The 16,891-nt window shown below is 40.0% G+C and overlaps 1 protein-coding gene across 9 annotated transcripts in view; it reads right to left on the reverse strand.

Moving 5' to 3' along the window:
• The window catches only part of LTBP1 (latent transforming growth factor beta binding protein 1), a 424,099-nt gene that overhangs the window by 93,583 nt on the left and 313,625 nt on the right, over positions 1 to 16,891 (reverse strand). For all 9 annotated transcript variants that reach the window (XM_067703302.1, XM_067703301.1, XM_067703300.1 and 6 more), the window contains 2 exons: positions 7,161 to 7,283; positions 962 to 1,084 (listed from right to left, as the gene is read on the reverse strand). In XM_067703302.1, the coding sequence (XP_067559403.1) occupies positions 962 to 1,084; positions 7,161 to 7,283 (246 nt within the window). The remainder of the gene's footprint in view (positions 1 to 961; positions 1,085 to 7,160; positions 7,284 to 16,891) is intronic.

Below are 16,891 nucleotides of genomic sequence, written 5' to 3' on the forward strand. Positions count from 1 at the left end.
CTGATCAAGTACAATGTGTATTCTTAAATAAATGACGTTTAAATGACATTTCTTTTCAGGAACTCTGGACACTTGTGCTTGTCACTGGTGATACCATAGTATTTTCAAGCTCAGGAAGCATATACTTGTTGGGAAGTGAAGTACAGTTGACCCTTGAACAATGAGGGGGTTGGGGGGGCCAACCACCACACAGTCAAAAATTTGCATTTAACCTGACAGTTGGTCTTCTCTCTCCACAGTTCTGCATCTGAGGATTCAACCAACCACAGATCGTGTAGTACTCTACTAAGTATTCACTGAAAAAAATCTGCGTATAAATGGACCCATGCAGTTCAGACATGTGTTGTTGAAGGGCCAATCTGTAATTCTGTATGAAGTTCAATGAAGAAAAATACTTTTTTTAGGTCTAAGGTCAACCCCAGTGAGGTCCAAAATCCTCACTATCACCTGTAGGAACAGGGTATATTTCACAAACTTTATCCCTGAGTATAAGGGGGATGCTATTTCAGTCTTCCTGAAAAGTCTTGTTTAGTGATTATTTTTTTTTAAAGTAAGAATTTTAAAAAGCTCAATGCATACAAAAACTAGATCATTAATATTCCAAAACATAATACCCGGCTGACATAATTCGCTTCTGAGTGTTAATCCTATTAGGTGAAACTTTCAAATGATTTTAATACAATTGATTTTCTGCAAGTAAGGAATTACACAGAGTAACCATTTTTCTTTCCAATAGTAATGCCCAGCCACTGACCACTAATACCTTAGTTTTCAAATTTAGACTTTTCCCATCCTGTTTCATTGACTTTCCTGACTTAAGTGTAAGTCCCTTGATTTCTGGCACAAGAAAACAATCACGTAGGTAGTTTCTCAAAACCCACTCACTTTACTGAGTGCACATTTTTTTGTAGGCACGTGCCTTAAACTGCAATCACAGTAGTTCATGGTGCTACACTCCTACCTTCACACTGGTCTTTTGTTGCTGACAGCTGGTAGCCCTGCCCACAGGTACACCTGAAGGAGCCCTCGGTGTTCTTGCACTGCCCGTTTATGCACAGATTCCCTTGCTGACATTCGTCAACATCTGTAAACACAATGACAATTGTTTACATTAGTTCTTATATCTAAACACCCCATTAGCTAAAGTTTGAGACTGTAAACCAAGCTACTGCCCTCAAAGCCTTCCATTTCCAGGCTGGCCTTTTAAGGCATGAACCACAATAGAAACTTTTTAATAAGCAGAAAAAAAGGCTCTGCCCTTTCCAATGCATTCTGGGGTTATTATCACAAAAATAATAGTACTTCTCCTAGGTGAGGCACTCTACATTCTAGTTTGAATCAGCCCACCAGTGTACCAACCATCAACCTCAGTATGCTGAACTGTAGAAAAGAAATAATTACAAATAGATGATAAATTTATGATGAAGCAAAATTGTTTTCAATACAACATCAAGCTCTTTGCCATCTCTCTCTCTCATGCTTTGGATATAGCACAAACACAATATGAAATATTTTAGAGTTGAAAAAAGAAAGAACCTGAGCACAAATGGCTACGAGGCAGTTTGCAGACCTGTAGAAGGCAGAAAAAAGTCAGAATTCAAACTCTCCCAAGAATTTAAAAAACAAAACCATAATGGAAGCAGTTATGGGAGGAAATAGAGATTTCTACTGTACTAGAAGAACCTGGAAAAGTATAAGGTCAAACAGTTGTGTTAAAGGACAGAGCTCATTTTCAAAGTAACAAGGAAAGCCGAGAGGCATGATGTTTTGATGATAGATGTTGGAATGTCTAAGGAGAAAGTGATGAGTGAGGACTTTTTTTCAAATGCCTTGAATAAACATAGAGCTCTTGACTGAGAAAGAACATAATTCTTTATAAGTTTCCTAGTCGTGGATATGAATTTACACGAATGAAGAAAAGCCTGGCCTCCTCAATACCTTGAACACTTGTGGTAGAAGCAGCGTGTGTTTTCTAAACGCTTTTGTTTGGCTGTCAGGTTGGTCTGATCTAATTAGATAGCGCTGTCTTGCCTTCTCTATGAGGATACAGCCTCAGAAGGTTCTGCTGAAGAGCTAGTCAGTTTGTAAGAGTTTATGATCATTAAAATATGGTAGGACTGAGCTTCACCACCTCCACCACAGGTCTGCTGTGAGGATTAGTGGAGACAATGGATGAAAACACACCAGCCCTGTACTCAGGGTGGGAGAGAGGAGTCCTGATCTTAAAAGAGCAGAACTTGTTTTAAGGAAATCACATCCTAAAGATCAATGTCTGACTAGTGCTTCCTTCTGAAAATATCCTGTTACTTAAAATGCATCTACAAGGTTTTTAAAAAATTTTTTATCTAGCAGGTTCTTATTAGTTATCCATTTTATACATATTAGTGTATACATGTCAATCCCAATCTCCCAATTCATCCCACCACCACGCCCCTCTTCCACCACTTTCCCCCCTTGCATCTACAAGTTTTTGCCAGGAGAACTCAATTAACTGCACAGTCCTTTCCCTCAAGTATCACTGACAATTACCTGTTTCCTGAGCAAAGTTGCATTTCTTAACCTCTAGTGAGGCATTAACCTTTTGAATTTTATCTTCATGCAAGCAAGGTGTCAGGTTATGCTTCCTGAAAAAGCTCACATTGACTATTAATGTAATTGGAGTTCAGAAATTTGTTTCTGATTTAATTTCTTGCAGAAATTACTTGAGTTTACTAGAAACTTTTGTTTCACTTATTGTGAAGTTGATCCCTTTTGCTTATATATAATTCCTGGCTGCCAACTGTTGACTACCAATAGAGAAATTAAATAAGAATTTTGTCTTATGAATGATTTTACACCTTTCCAGCATTCTCAGTCTACTAGCTTTTCAAGTGGTCGACAGCAAAGACGAGCCCACACCATGTTTTCTTTCAGCACATTCTATAAAATACTTGAGACGTCAGTTCAAGAATTTAAGACCAACAATAGCTCATGTAGCTGGCTGGATCTCACGTAACGTCTGACAACATTTTTAATGCTTTGGCCTTTTTTTGACTTTCTCAAAGAAGATGAAAAATTAAGCATTCCCATGTGAAGATGTCTGCAGCAAGACTATACCCTCCATTCCAAGTACTGTCAGGATACACCAGACATCTTACATAAGTTACTCATTTATGTTGGGAAGACTGTCAGAAGTAATTCATTATAAGTAATGATACACATATTTGGAAAAACTCGAGGCAACTCTGTTATCTTGAATGAGGTGATCTTTGGGTCTTTAAAAGGACACAGGAACAGAGGCAGCATAATTCTACACATTAAAAAGCATTTTTCCTTTTCTGATGAGGGACAAAATTCCTATGACAAAAGAATACTTTCTAATAAAATAGGCATGCAGGACAAATGTCTTCTCTCTCTTGTGCCAAGAGGTGAACAGAAAATATTATTCTTCACAAAAGGTATTTGTTTGTTTGGTTTTTTTAATCAATTTATTATTTTATTTTTATTTTGGCTGCGTTGGGTCTGTTGCTGCACGCAGGCTTTCTCTAGTTACGGCGAGCAGGGGCTACTCTTCATTGCGGTGTGTGGGCTTCTCATTGTGGTGGCTTCTCTTTTTGCGGGGCACGGGCTCTAGGCGTGTGGGCTTCAGTAGTTGTGACTCTTGGGCTCTAGAGCGCAGGCTCAGTAGTTGTGGCGTACGGGCTTAGGTGCTCTGTGGCATATGGGATCTTCCCGGATCAGGGCTCGAACTCGTGTCCCCTGCATTGGCAGGCAGATTATTAACCACTGTGCCACCAGGGAAGTCCCAAAATGTATTTCTTTAAGGGACTTTTTGCCCATATTACTATGATAAGTCCTGCTCAGAGTTAAAATAGAGACTATCTCTAGGGTATTTATACATTTAGTACATACAGCACTAAAATGTACAAAGAAATACAAAGATACAAATAAGTAATGGATTAATACACTAGATAATGTATTTACAACCTGAAAAGAGTTGTCAGTACATTGAGTGAGGTGAAGACACAGTCAATGCGGTGCTGTTTCCTCTGCCTGCTAAGGTTTTCTCCCCTCTGTATTCAATATTTTAAGACCAAGTTCAAATAGCGACACCTCTGCAAAGCCTTCCCAGAAGCATGCAATCTGAATTAGTCACACACTTCTTGGCTTCAGCAGAACTTTGTACATGCCTATTATTCGGTGAATAACAACATCTACCACAAAATGTCATGCTCTGCCCCTGCCTTATATCTCATCCTCCATGTATTATCTCTGATATCTCATTACCCTATATTATCTCATGCAATCCTCACATCAACCCTCACAGATGCCATCATTGTTACCTTCTTGCAGATGAGCAAGTAAGCCCTGGCGAAATGAGATAACTTATCCAAGCTAACACAGCTTCAGAGTATCACAGCTAGAATATGACATACTGCCTTTTAAAAGAAAAAACCCCGAAACTCCAGACTTATTTAGATTTCACCAGTTTTTCTATGCAGGTCCTCTTTCTGTTCCAGGATCCAATCCAGGGGAACACATTATATGCATGTGTCTCATCTCTCCAGTCAGTCTTTCCTTGTTTTGACAACGTCAATTGCCTTGAGGATATGGGCCAGAATTCCACAGAATGTCCCCAATTTGGACTCGTCTGATGTTTTTCTCATGATTAAGACAGGGGTTACAGGTTTTTGGAAAGAATAGCACAGAGGTAAAGTGCTTTGGTCCTCACTTAATGTCAGGAGTACATGACATTCACATGACATCACTGACAACTTAACTTTCATCACTTAGTACTTCACTGTCTCCAATTATCTGATGCAGGTTTGCATCTCTTCCAATGCGTAATAGTTCTTTGAGAGATTTCAGCCTCTTGGTAACATATGCAGTGCCTGGAACATGTTGGTTCCTTCATACACTTGAGAGGAAGGAAAGGAAGGATGAATAGAAGCTTCTGCAGCAGCCCAGCAGAGTGCCCCAGAGACTAGAAAATACGAGTGTTCCTAGGGGTGGCATCAATTGATGGTGTGAATTCTCAGGTAGTAGGGAGACTGACTAGAGAGGAGCAGGCTCATCTGGGATGGCAATGCCAAGAGGAAGACGGTGGTAATGAGTCATTCATTCAATATGTATCTACTCTGTGCATTTTCCCTCTAGAGAGTCCAATCCTCGAATTTTAGGGATGACATGATATCAGGAAACCTGAGATTATCTATCCAAGGTTGTATAGTGAATCCCTGGAAGAGCCAGGATTCAGGTCAGTAGTGAGGAAGAAGATCGGTGTGCAGGGCAGGATAATTATGAGCAAGTACTTGAGTCAAAATAAGCACAGAATATACCCAGGGCAGTTGTGACATCAGTTGGATGGGACAGAGATTGCAAACTGAAGAAAGCAGTGGTGACAAATCTGGAATATGAAGTGCGGGCCGATTACAAGGGTTTTTATGAATAAGCAGATGAGAAGAAGCAGGCAGACTGGGAAGAGAAAGTAACATGACAGGCAATAAACCAGATATAGCAATCAAATTAAGATTAACAATGGCTTCTAATGCTGAGACCTTCAGCCACCATTAGTCCTGTATGTAAGGAAGATATAATACCTTTCAAGTGATTCTCATGTTTAACTTTTTCTGAGGAGATGCCCAGCTTAAGGATTCAGAAGGAAAGCTGCGGATGTGGGAAAGGACAAGGAGAAAAGGGAGATGTGCCTACTTCATACACTCTCCTGGGAGTGGACACTATTTTGCTGTATGGAAGGAGTAAGGCAGCAAATTCAGACGTCTGTGAATTCCCTACTGCCAGTGGAAGATGCTTCAATTCTTACAGGTCAGTAGTAGGGTATCTGTTTACTGCTTCCCTACCACAGTGATAAATTAACCACTACCCTAGATCCTTCACTTTCATTGAGACAGTAAAGAAAAATTTTTTTACTTATTTCCTCTTTCTCCCTTTGAAAGAGCATGCTTTTAGGTATAAAAGTGATGGAAGAGAGCAGAAGGGAAACAATCCATAGATTTAACCACAGAAAAAATGAAAACTTCTTAAAAAATTGTTTAGAAAATTAGCAAAACCTTGGACAAGTTACACTAATATTCTAAAGAAAACGGTATACGTTAAATACATACACTGTACATAGGTTTATATATATATATCCTATATATAAAGTGTTCATACACATTGACTTAAAAACTTGATTAATGGGAAAAGATATTAACAAATTTACAAAAGAGGAAATATAAATGTTTAACAGATGTATGAAATAAGTGTTTAATAATTAGAAGTGTTTAGGAAATTAGCACATAAAATACATATTAAATCTTTTAGAATTAAATCTTTTAGAATTAAATCTTTTAAAATTAGAAATTAGTGTTCTTCCACTTTAATAGTTAAACACAGAACATTTTGCCTGATTATTCCACTTTTATAAATAAGGAAGTAACCCGAAAATTCAGGCAAAGGTTTATTTTTTAAAGAGATGCCTGTCAGGTTTTATTTTTACATAATAATCAGAAGCTGGAAAAAGTATGTTGTTCAACACCTGAAGAACAGCAAGAAAATGGTGACACAGCAATACACCGGGATATTACACTGCCTTTAAAACTAATGTTTGAAAAGAGTTATTAATGAAATGTAAAATGCTCATGATATACTATTAAATGACAAAAAGCAAGATAGAAAACTGTACACAGAACATAATGATATAAAATATCCATGAGATACGAATATCCACAAATGAGGTGGAAAGATTACTTTATCTTTTTTACCTTTCTGCATTTGCTACATTTTGTATAGCAAATGCATGTTTTTTAATAGCAATTGTATTGAAATAAAAATCACACACCACATAATTCATCTATTTAAAGTGTACAATTCAATAGTTTTTAGTGTATTCACAGAGTTGTACAACCGCATGTATTGTTTTTATAACTGGAAAAAACAAAACAGATCTGTGGTTTACAGATGTTCTCTAAAAAAGCACTGTTTTTCTCTATGTAAACAGATAGGGTCTGTATTTAATCACCATGAGGAGTCACTTTCAAAGATGCCAACCAAAATGTGCTCCAAGTAGCTCAATCAAAATAAATGACAGGTAGTATGTTTCCCTTTTTTAAGGCTAGTTACTCTAATATGTTTTTAAGTGCAGTTCAAATAAAAATGAGACATCTGATCACAGTCTTTACCTTTACAGTGCTTGTGGTCTGGAGTTGGGGTATAGCCCTTGTGGCACGAGCACATGTAGGATCCTTCGAGGTTGGAGCAAGTACCATTTGTGCAGATATCTGGTTCCAGGCATTCATCCACATCTTAAAGAATGGGGTATAATGGAAAGGGGAAAAAAAGACAAAGAGGAAAAAAAGAAATAAAACACAAATAAAGTTGAATTTGGTTAGAAATAGTGGACCTTCTAAAGAGGGGCAGATTCTTTTCCTTTTTTTGGCCGCACCACGCGGCTTCTGGGATTTTTAGTTCCCCAACCAGGGATTGAACCCGGGCCCTCAGCAGTGACAGTGTGGAGTCCTAACCACTGGACCGCCAGAGAATTCCCAAGAGGGGCAGGTTCTTTGAGATAAGCTTTCAAATTAGCGCTTAAGAGGAAGAGAAGCTCTGGTATGAGGTATGTGTATGATGGTTCCATGGCTTAATTTACTTTCTGCAAAGTAACTCAAAAAAGGAACCAAACATGCTCTACAAATAAACTCAATGGAAGGCTTGTTTTAGAGGGGAAGGAGGAAGAGAGGATAGATGTAGAGCAACATCCCCTGCAAGATAAAATATTCCAAAGAACCAAAGATGTGTGGAGGTCTAGTTAGGGAACTGATGAACTTCAGTAGAATGTCAGCGTTCACCGAAACAAGAGATATGACTCATGACCCAGAAAAACCATGGGAAAGTTTTAACAGAAAGGTGAAAAAAAATTAGGCAAAACATTCTAAGATGGCATTGAATCAGTGATTAAAGAAAAAAACACAATCTAAGGGACAAACACAAGCCTACTGGGTAGTGTGAAGGTGGGGTATAGGCTGAAGAGGCAGATACAATAATAATATCTAATCTTTTTTTTTTAACATCTTTATTGGAGTATAATTGCTTTACAATGGTGTGTTAGTTTCTGCTTTATAACAAAGTGAATCAGTTATACATATGCATATATCCCCATATCTCTTCCCTCTTGCATCTCCCTCCCTCCCACCCTCCCTATCCGCCCCCCTCTAGGTGGTCACAAAGCACCGAGCTGATCTCCTTGTGCTATGCGGCTGCTTCCCACTAGCTATCAATTTTACATTTTTTTTTTAGATTCCATATATATGCGTTAGCATACAGTATTTGTTTTTCTCTTTCTGACTTACTTCACTCTGCATGACAGACTCTAGGTCCATCCACCTCACTAAAAATAACTCAATTTCATTTCTTTTTATTTACAAGCAGCTCATGCAGTCCAATATCAAAAAAACAAACAGCCCAATCCAAAAATGGTCAGAAGACCTAAATAGACATTTCTCCAAAGAAGATATACAGACTGCCAACAAACACATGAAAGAATGTTCAACATCACTAATCATTAGAGAAATGCAAATCAAAACTATAATGAGGTTATCACCTCACACCAGTCAGAATGGCCATCACCAAAAAATCTACAAACAATAAATGCTGGAGAGGGTGTGGAGAAAAGGGAATCCTCTTGCACTGTTGGTGGGAATGTAAATTGATACAGCCACTATGGAGAACAGTATGGAGGTTCCTTAAAAAACTAAAAATAGAACTACCATATGACCCAGCAATCCCACTACTGGGCATATACCCTGAGAAAACCATAATTCAAAAAGAGTCATGTACCACAATGTTCATTGCAGCTCTATTTACAATAGCCAAGACATGGAAGCAACCTAAGTGTCCATCGACAGATGAATGGATAAAGAAGATGTGGCACATATATACAATGGAATAATAGCTAATCCTTATCAGGCACTTACTGTATGAAGGCACTGAAGGCTTTACACATATCCTCTCATTTAATGCTAACAAAATCCATATGGGTTAACCCTTCACGGAGGACGGAACTGAGATTTAAAGAAGTTCAAAGCTTGTCCAAGGCCACATGGTTAGAAACTGATGGCTCAGATTTGAACTCAGTCAGCCTAACTCCAAAGACCATCTTTTAAACTGTAAGGTTCTGTCATAGGCAAAGTTAAGTCTAGAGATAGAAAAAGTTAAACAGAAAAAGCATGACTTTGTTCTTATGATTTGCTAACACAGCATTTTTATCAATAGTCATTATCTAAGTGTTCACTGATTTCATTCAAGAAACTTTCCTTAAGCTCCTATTAGAATATTGTTAATTCAAAAAGAAAAATTTGAGTTCTGTGCCCCATTTGAATGCCCCTGGGTAAGTCCACTGTATATTGCAGAAAGAAGGTATATAATGTAGCATAAAAAATCAAAAATTTAAAGAGAAAAAACTTCAACCATAAAGTACCAAAAATATACACAGCATCACAATTTATACTTAATTTTACAGTGGGCTACAACTTAATCAAAGTATTTTATACATAAGGCAGACAAACAATAAAAAGGAAAAGGCTCTTGATTGTATCCCTTTCATTTCACAATGCTTGCCACAAAAGCAATACAGCTTTCCACCTCAGTATTAACAGAGAATCACAAGCACATTAACAGAGACCTAGTTTTAAGTCAGCAATCATTCATTTGCACTGCATTTCATTAAAACTGTACTCTATCTTTTTCTTTTTTACAATGGAATTCAGAAGTAGAGTATTACCAAAATAAGGCACCGGGGATCTTGTGTGTGTGCACGTGTGTGTATGCCATACGCATACTGAAAACAGCCAAGTAATTGACACTGCCTAGGCGTTCTGCCTTGCTTTCACAACATCACTAATTATAGTAGAGTGACCCTATTCCATTACAAACAAAAATTGTAACACTTTCAGACTGACTCATTATCCATCCTTTCTTTGGTTGCGGGAGTCCACTTTTGTAAACACTGAAAGCAAACTACTTCAAAGAAGAAGCCAAACACTGGAGCCAAAATAAATAATGGGACAGAATGAACATAGACGTTGGGCATGGAAATTCCAGCAGCAATGCAAAAATGTCATGTCTAGGATCTGGTTTGGTTTCAAAAATGTTAACAAGTTGAAAAATGTATCAATTGCTCTTTTTAATTTTTCATGCACCAGAGAGTGTGATTTATAAGACTGCAGAATATAACAGTAAAATTAATTTCTCTTAAAGTAAATTAACAGGCATTGCAGATTACCATTCAGGAGGTACTTATAAAACTTCTATTTTACCAGGCTACTACCATGATTAACGATGAAGCAGAATGCTTTGAAATATCCAGGAGACCCTGATGTGTTTATTCTTAACTTACTACAGTCATAAATGCATGGAACCAGAATCCTGTAGATAGAACAGTTTGAGTTGAATAAGTACATGAGCTTAGTGGCACTTATCCTCTTAAGGAGATAATGATATATAGTAAAATATCAGTAAAAATGTACAAACCTCCAGCTATAAAATAAATGTCATGGTGATGTAATGTACAGCATGGTGACCATAGTTAGTAACACTGTATTGCGTACTTGAAAGCTGCCAAGAGAATACAGTTGGCCCTTGAAGAACATGGGTTTCAACTGTATGCATCCAATTACACATGGATTTTTTTCAACAGTAAATACTACAGTACTACATGATCCGTGGTTGGGAGAAACCGTGGACACAGAGGGCCAACTATAAGTTATATGCAGATTTTCAGCTGCACAGAGGGTTGGTGCCCCTAACGCCTCATTGTTAGAGGGTCAACTGTGGATCTTAAAAGTCTTCATCACAAGAAAAAAAAATTTGTAACCATGTATGGTGATGGATGTTAACTAGACTTATTATGGTGATCATGTTGCAATGTATACAAATATTGAATCATTTTGTACTCCTGAAATATAATGCTATCTCACAATTATATCTCAATTTAAGGAAAAAAAAGAATCTCTATACAGAAGGAAGGTGTCTAGAGTGGAGTCTCACTTGGTGGATGTAAAGGGAATGAAATAAACTCAGTGTTGTATCTTTAGCCAGACCTCTCTCCTTAACTGCTCATCACCACAGCTACGATCTTAGAAATTAATTTTACTGTTATATTCTGTTAGTTTACTGGGACATCTCTATTTGATGTCCCACAGTCCTCATGGCCCAAAGTGATCCTTTTCCTGCCTTCTCTTTATGCTGTCTTTCATGTCAATATAGGCTACCACGACCCACTCAGATGTCCAAGTCAGAAACTTGGGGGTCATCCCTTCTAGATTCCTTACTCTCCCTCTTTCCCCACATTCAATTTACTACCAAGTCATGTAAATTCTATTTACAAATCTCTCTCAAATACACCCAACTTTACTTCATTCCCACCACTACCATTATCTCTCACCTGGGTTACTGGCATAATCTTTTGTTTCTCTATTTAAAGTTTGACCCTATCAAATCCATTATCCAAATTGCAGCCACAGCAATATTTCTAAAATACAAATCTGACCAATGATGTTGTTCCTCTACTTGAAAAACTTTCAATCGTTTCCAGGGTTTTTCAATTCAGTCAAGGATACAGTACAAACTTGTGGGGCCCTGAATGGTACTGACAGAAAGTCAGGCCCCCATAATCCCTAGTTCTAACCCTTGGGAGGACCAATGCCATGGGAAACAAGGTGGTCTCTACCCACCCTACTATCTACCACCCAACACCCACAGCCCCTTACCCCTGCAGCAGAGGGAGATGGTTATGTCTCTGTTTTCTGTATTGGAGCTCAAAACTCATTCTAGGATTATAGTCTTATAGAAGAGTTGTATCACCCAAATTCTTACACGTGTAATACATAATGAGTTCAAAAGGGAAACTGTCCATAGAAAAATGTGTCACAAATTCAAGAAAAACAATTTACCAATGGGCTTTGGGGACATAATTTGGCATGTGCCATTCATGAATTAATTAAACCTCCCACAGTAAGGAAGTTGCCAGGAGTTTACTAGGTCAGCAATTTGTGGATGACTGTTAACGAGTTTATGAATCCACCTCACTGTACCATCACCCAATCCAAATTAATCCTTCTCATCCACAACACCTTGAATGACTCTCACAAATGCCTGGGGAAAACTGGATATGCCACACCTATAGGATTTCCTGATTCCTCCTCTAATAACCCTATCATAAGAGGCAGTCAGAGGCATAATTTGTCCTTAATGAACCTGGCTGATTTTTATGATCATCACATCCTTTAAAAAATGTTTCACCTCATCATTGGAATCTTGCAGTCTACAGTTCTTTTCCAAGATCAACATGAAGTTCAGTGGTCATTAGTTCCCGAACTCCACCTTCTTTCCTCTTTGGGGGGAAATGAGGACATTAATCTCTCTCCAGGTCCTGGGAAACTTTCCATTCTCCACAATTTCACAAAGATGATTCCCAGCTGGCCAGCAATCCCACCTGCAAATTCTCTCATTGCCTCGAGAGGTACTTCCTCTGGGTCAGGAACCCTTTTGAAATTTCCCTTCCTAATATCCTGGGAACAAACCAGACAGCCCGAAGCCCCTCTGTGGTGGGCAGGACCTCTGAAGTTCTAAGGGTCCGCAGTGGCCACCTTCCCACAGGCCAGCCCGTGGCTGCACTGACCCCTTCCACTTCACCCACCTTGCGGTTGGTCAGAATAGGGTCCAGAGCAAGAGTTTACCTGCATTACTTCCTTTACTACCAAGGACATGAATCTGTCAACACGGTGAACCAGTCATTTTTCTGAAGCCATTCAACCTCATGTAATTCATTAGTGACCAAGAGACTTCAGTGAGTGAGCACCATTTGATATGGGAAGAAAACATCTTATCCTATCACCATGCTACATGAAAATACAGGATTACTCCCCACACAAACATTACTTCAATTATCCCTCAACTATTCTTCACACAGTCTTTACATTGGGTTGGCCAAAAAGTTCATTCAGATTTTTCTGTAACATCTTATGGAAAAACCCGAATGAACTTTTTGGCCAAACAAATACTAAAGATGATGGGAGAACGTATTTGACAGAAGAGCAAGCATGGCGGAGAGACCTTCAAGATGGCGGAGTTGTAAGATGTGGAGATCACCTTTCTCCCCACAAATATATCAGAAATACAACTACATGTGGAACAACTCCTACAGAACCCCACTGAATGCTGGCAGAAGACCTCAGACTTCCCAAAAGGCAAGAAACTCTCCACGTACCTGGGCAGGGAAAAAGAAAAAAACAGAGACAAAAGAATAGGGACAGGGCTTCCCTGGTGGCGCAGTGGTTGAGAGTCCGCCTGCCGATGCAGGGGACACGGGTTCGCGCCCCGGTCCGGTAAGATCCCACATGCTGCGGAGCGGCTGGGCCCGTGAGCCATGGCCGCTGAGCCTGCGCGTCCGGAGCCTGTGCTCCGCAACGGCAGAGGCCACAATAGTGAGAGGCCCGCATACAGCCAAAAAAAAAAAAAAAAAAAGAAAAAGAAAAAAGAATAGGGACAGGAGCTGCACCTCTGGGAGGGAGCTGTGAAGGAGGCAAGGTTTCCACACACTAGAAGCCCCTTCTTGGGCGGAGACTGCGGGTGGCGGAGGGGGGAAGCTTCAGAGCCGTGGAGGAGAGTGCAGCCACCGGGGTGCGGAGGGCAAAGCGGAGAGATTCCCGCACAGAGGATCAGTGCCGACCAGCACTCACCAGCCCGAGAGCCTTGTCTGCTCACCAGCTGGGACAGGTGGGGTCTAGGAGCTGAGGTCAGATCCCAGGGAAAGGACTGGGGTTGGCTGTGTGAACACAGACTGAAGGGGGCTAGTGTGCCACAGCGAGCCTGGAGGGAGTCCGGTAAAAAGTCTGGAACTACCTAAGAGGCAAGAGACCACTGTTTCAGGGTGTGCGAGGAGAGCAGATTAAGCGCACTGCCTAAATGAGCTCTAGAGACGGGCGCGAGCCGCGGCTATCAGCGCACACACCAGAGATGGGCATGAAACGCTAAGGCTGCTGCTGCAGTCACCAAGAGGCCTGTGAGCAAGCACAGGTCACTATCCACACCCCCCTTCCGGGGAGCCTGTGCAGCCCGCCACTGCCAGAGTCCCGTGATCCAGTGATGTCACATTGGCCTCTGCAGCCACAGGCTCACCTCGCATTCCATACCCCTCCATCTTCCCGGCCTGAGTGAGCCAGAGCCTCCTAATCAGCCACTCCTTTAACCCATCCTGTCTGAGCAAAGAATAGAAGCCCTCAGGCGACCTACATGCAGAGGCAGGGCCAAATCCAAAGCTGAACCCTGGGAGCTGTTTGAATAAAGAAGAGAAAGGGAAATCTCTCCCAGCAGCCTCAGGAGCAGCAGATTAAACCTCCACAATCAACTTGATGTACCCTGCATCTCTGGAGTACCTGAACACACAACTAATCATCCCAAAATTCAGGCGGTGGACTTTGGGAGCAACTACAGTTGGGGTTTGCTTTCTGCATCTAATTTGCTTCTGGTTTTATGTTTATCTTAGTTTAGTATTTAGAGTTTATTATCACTGGTAGATTTGTTTATTGATTTGGTTGCTCTCTTCCTCTTTTTTAATATATGTATTTCTTTCCTTTTTCTCTTTTTGTGACTGTGTATATGTGTGCTTCTTTGTGTGATTTTGTCTGTATAGCTTTGCTTTTACCATTTGTCCTAGGGCTCTGTCTGTCCATTTTTGTGTTTCTTTGTTTTTTTAGAATAGTTTTTGTTATCATAGCTATTTGATAACAAAATAGCTATCATAGCTATTTTATCATAGCTATTTGTCAGAATAGCTCTTGTTATCACTGGTGGATTTGTTTTTTGGTTTGGTTGCTCTCTTCTTTCTTACCTTTTTTTTCCTTTTATTACTTTTAATTTTTTTAAATAAATTTATTTATTTATTTTTGGCTGTGTTGGATCTTAGTTGCTGCACGGGCTTTTCTCTAGTGGCAGTGAGTGGGAGCTACTCTTCATTGTCATACGCGGGCTTCTCACTGTGGTGGCTTCTCTTGTTGTGGAGCATGGGCTCTAGGCACACAGGCTTCAGTAGTTGTGGCCTGTGGGCTCTACAGTGCAGGCTCAGTAGTTGTGGCATACGGGCTTAGCTGCTCCGCACCATGTGGGATCTTCCCAGACCAGGGCACGGACCTGTGTCCCTTACATTGGCAGGTGGATTCTCAACCACTGTGCCACCAGGGAAGCCTTATTACTTTTTAAATTTTTAATAATTTTAAAAAATATTTTATTTTAATAACTTTATTTTAATTTTTTACTTTCTTTCTTTTTCTCTCCCTTTTGTTCTGAGTTGTGTAGCTGACAGAGTCTTGGTGCTCCGGCCAGGTGTCAGGCCTGTGCCTCTGAGGTGGGAGAGCTGAGTTCAGGACGTTGGTCCAATGGAGACCTCCTGGCTCCACGTAATAACAAACGGCGAAACCTCTCCCAGAGATCTCCATCTCAACACTAAGACCCTGCACTACTCAACAACCAGCAAGCTACAGTGCTGGACACCCAATGCCAAACAACTAGCAAGACAGGAACACAACCCCACTCATTAGCAGAGAGGCTGCCTAAAATCATAATAAGGTCACAGACACCCCAAAATACACCACCGGATGCAGTCCTGCCCACCAGAAAGACAAGATCCAGCCTCATCCACCACAACACAGGCACCAGTCCCCTCCACAAGTAAGCCTACACAACCCACTGAACCAAACTTACCCACTGGGGGCAGACATCAAAAACAACGGGAACTACGAACCTTCAGCCTGCGAAAAGGAGGCGCCAAACACAGTAAGTTAACCAAAATGAGAAGACAGAGAAACACACAGCAGATGAAGGAGCAAGGTAAAAACCCATCACACCAAACAAATGAAGAGGAAATAGGCAGTCTACCTGAAAAAGAATTCAGAGTAATGATAGTAAAGATGATCCAAAATCTTGGAAATAGAATGGAGAAAATACAAGAAACGTCTAACAAGAACCCAGAAGAACTAAAGAGCAAACAAACAATGATGAACAACACAAAAAATGACATTAAAAATTCTCTAGTAAGAATCAATAACAGAATAACTGAGGCAGAAGAACTGATAAGTGACCTGCAAGATAAAACAGTGGAAATAACTACCACAGAGGAGAATAAAATATGATGAAAAGAACTGAGCACAGTCTCAGAGACCTCTGGGACAACAGTAAATGCACCCACATTAGAATTATAGGGATTCCAGAAGAAGAGAAAAAGAAAGGGACTGAGAAAATATTTGAAGAGATTACAGTTGAAAACTTCCCTAATATGGGAAAGGAAATAGTCAATCAAGTCTAGGAAGTGCAGAGAGTCCCATACAGGATAAAAGCAAGGAGAAACACGCCAAGACACATATTAAGCCAATTATCAAAAATTAAATACAAAGAAAAAATATTAAAAGCAACAAGGGAAAAACAGCAAATAACATAAAAGGAAACCCCCATAAGGTTAACAGCTGCTCTTTCAGCAGAAACTCTGCAAGCCAGAAGTGAGTGGCAGGACATATTTAAAGTGATGAAGGAGAAAAATCTTCAACCAAGATTACTCTACTCAGCAAGGATCTCATTCAGATTTGATGGAGAAATTAAAACCTTTACAAATAAGCAAAAGCTAACAGAATTCAGCACCACCAAACCAGCTTTACAACAAATGCTAAAGGAACTTCTCTAGGCAGGAAACAGAGAAGGAAAAGACCTACAGTAATAAACCCAAAACAATTAAGAAAATGGTAATAGGAACATACATATCAATAATTACCTTAAATGTAAATGGATTAAATGCCTCAACCAAAAGACACAGGAGCACCTCAAAACATAAGGCAAATGCTAACAGCCATAAAAGGGGAAATCGACA

The sequence above is a fragment of the Pseudorca crassidens genome, chromosome 14 (genome assembly GCF_039906515.1).
Source record: "Pseudorca crassidens isolate mPseCra1 chromosome 14, mPseCra1.hap1, whole genome shotgun sequence".
Lineage (NCBI taxonomy): Eukaryota > Metazoa > Chordata > Mammalia > Artiodactyla > Delphinidae > Pseudorca > Pseudorca crassidens.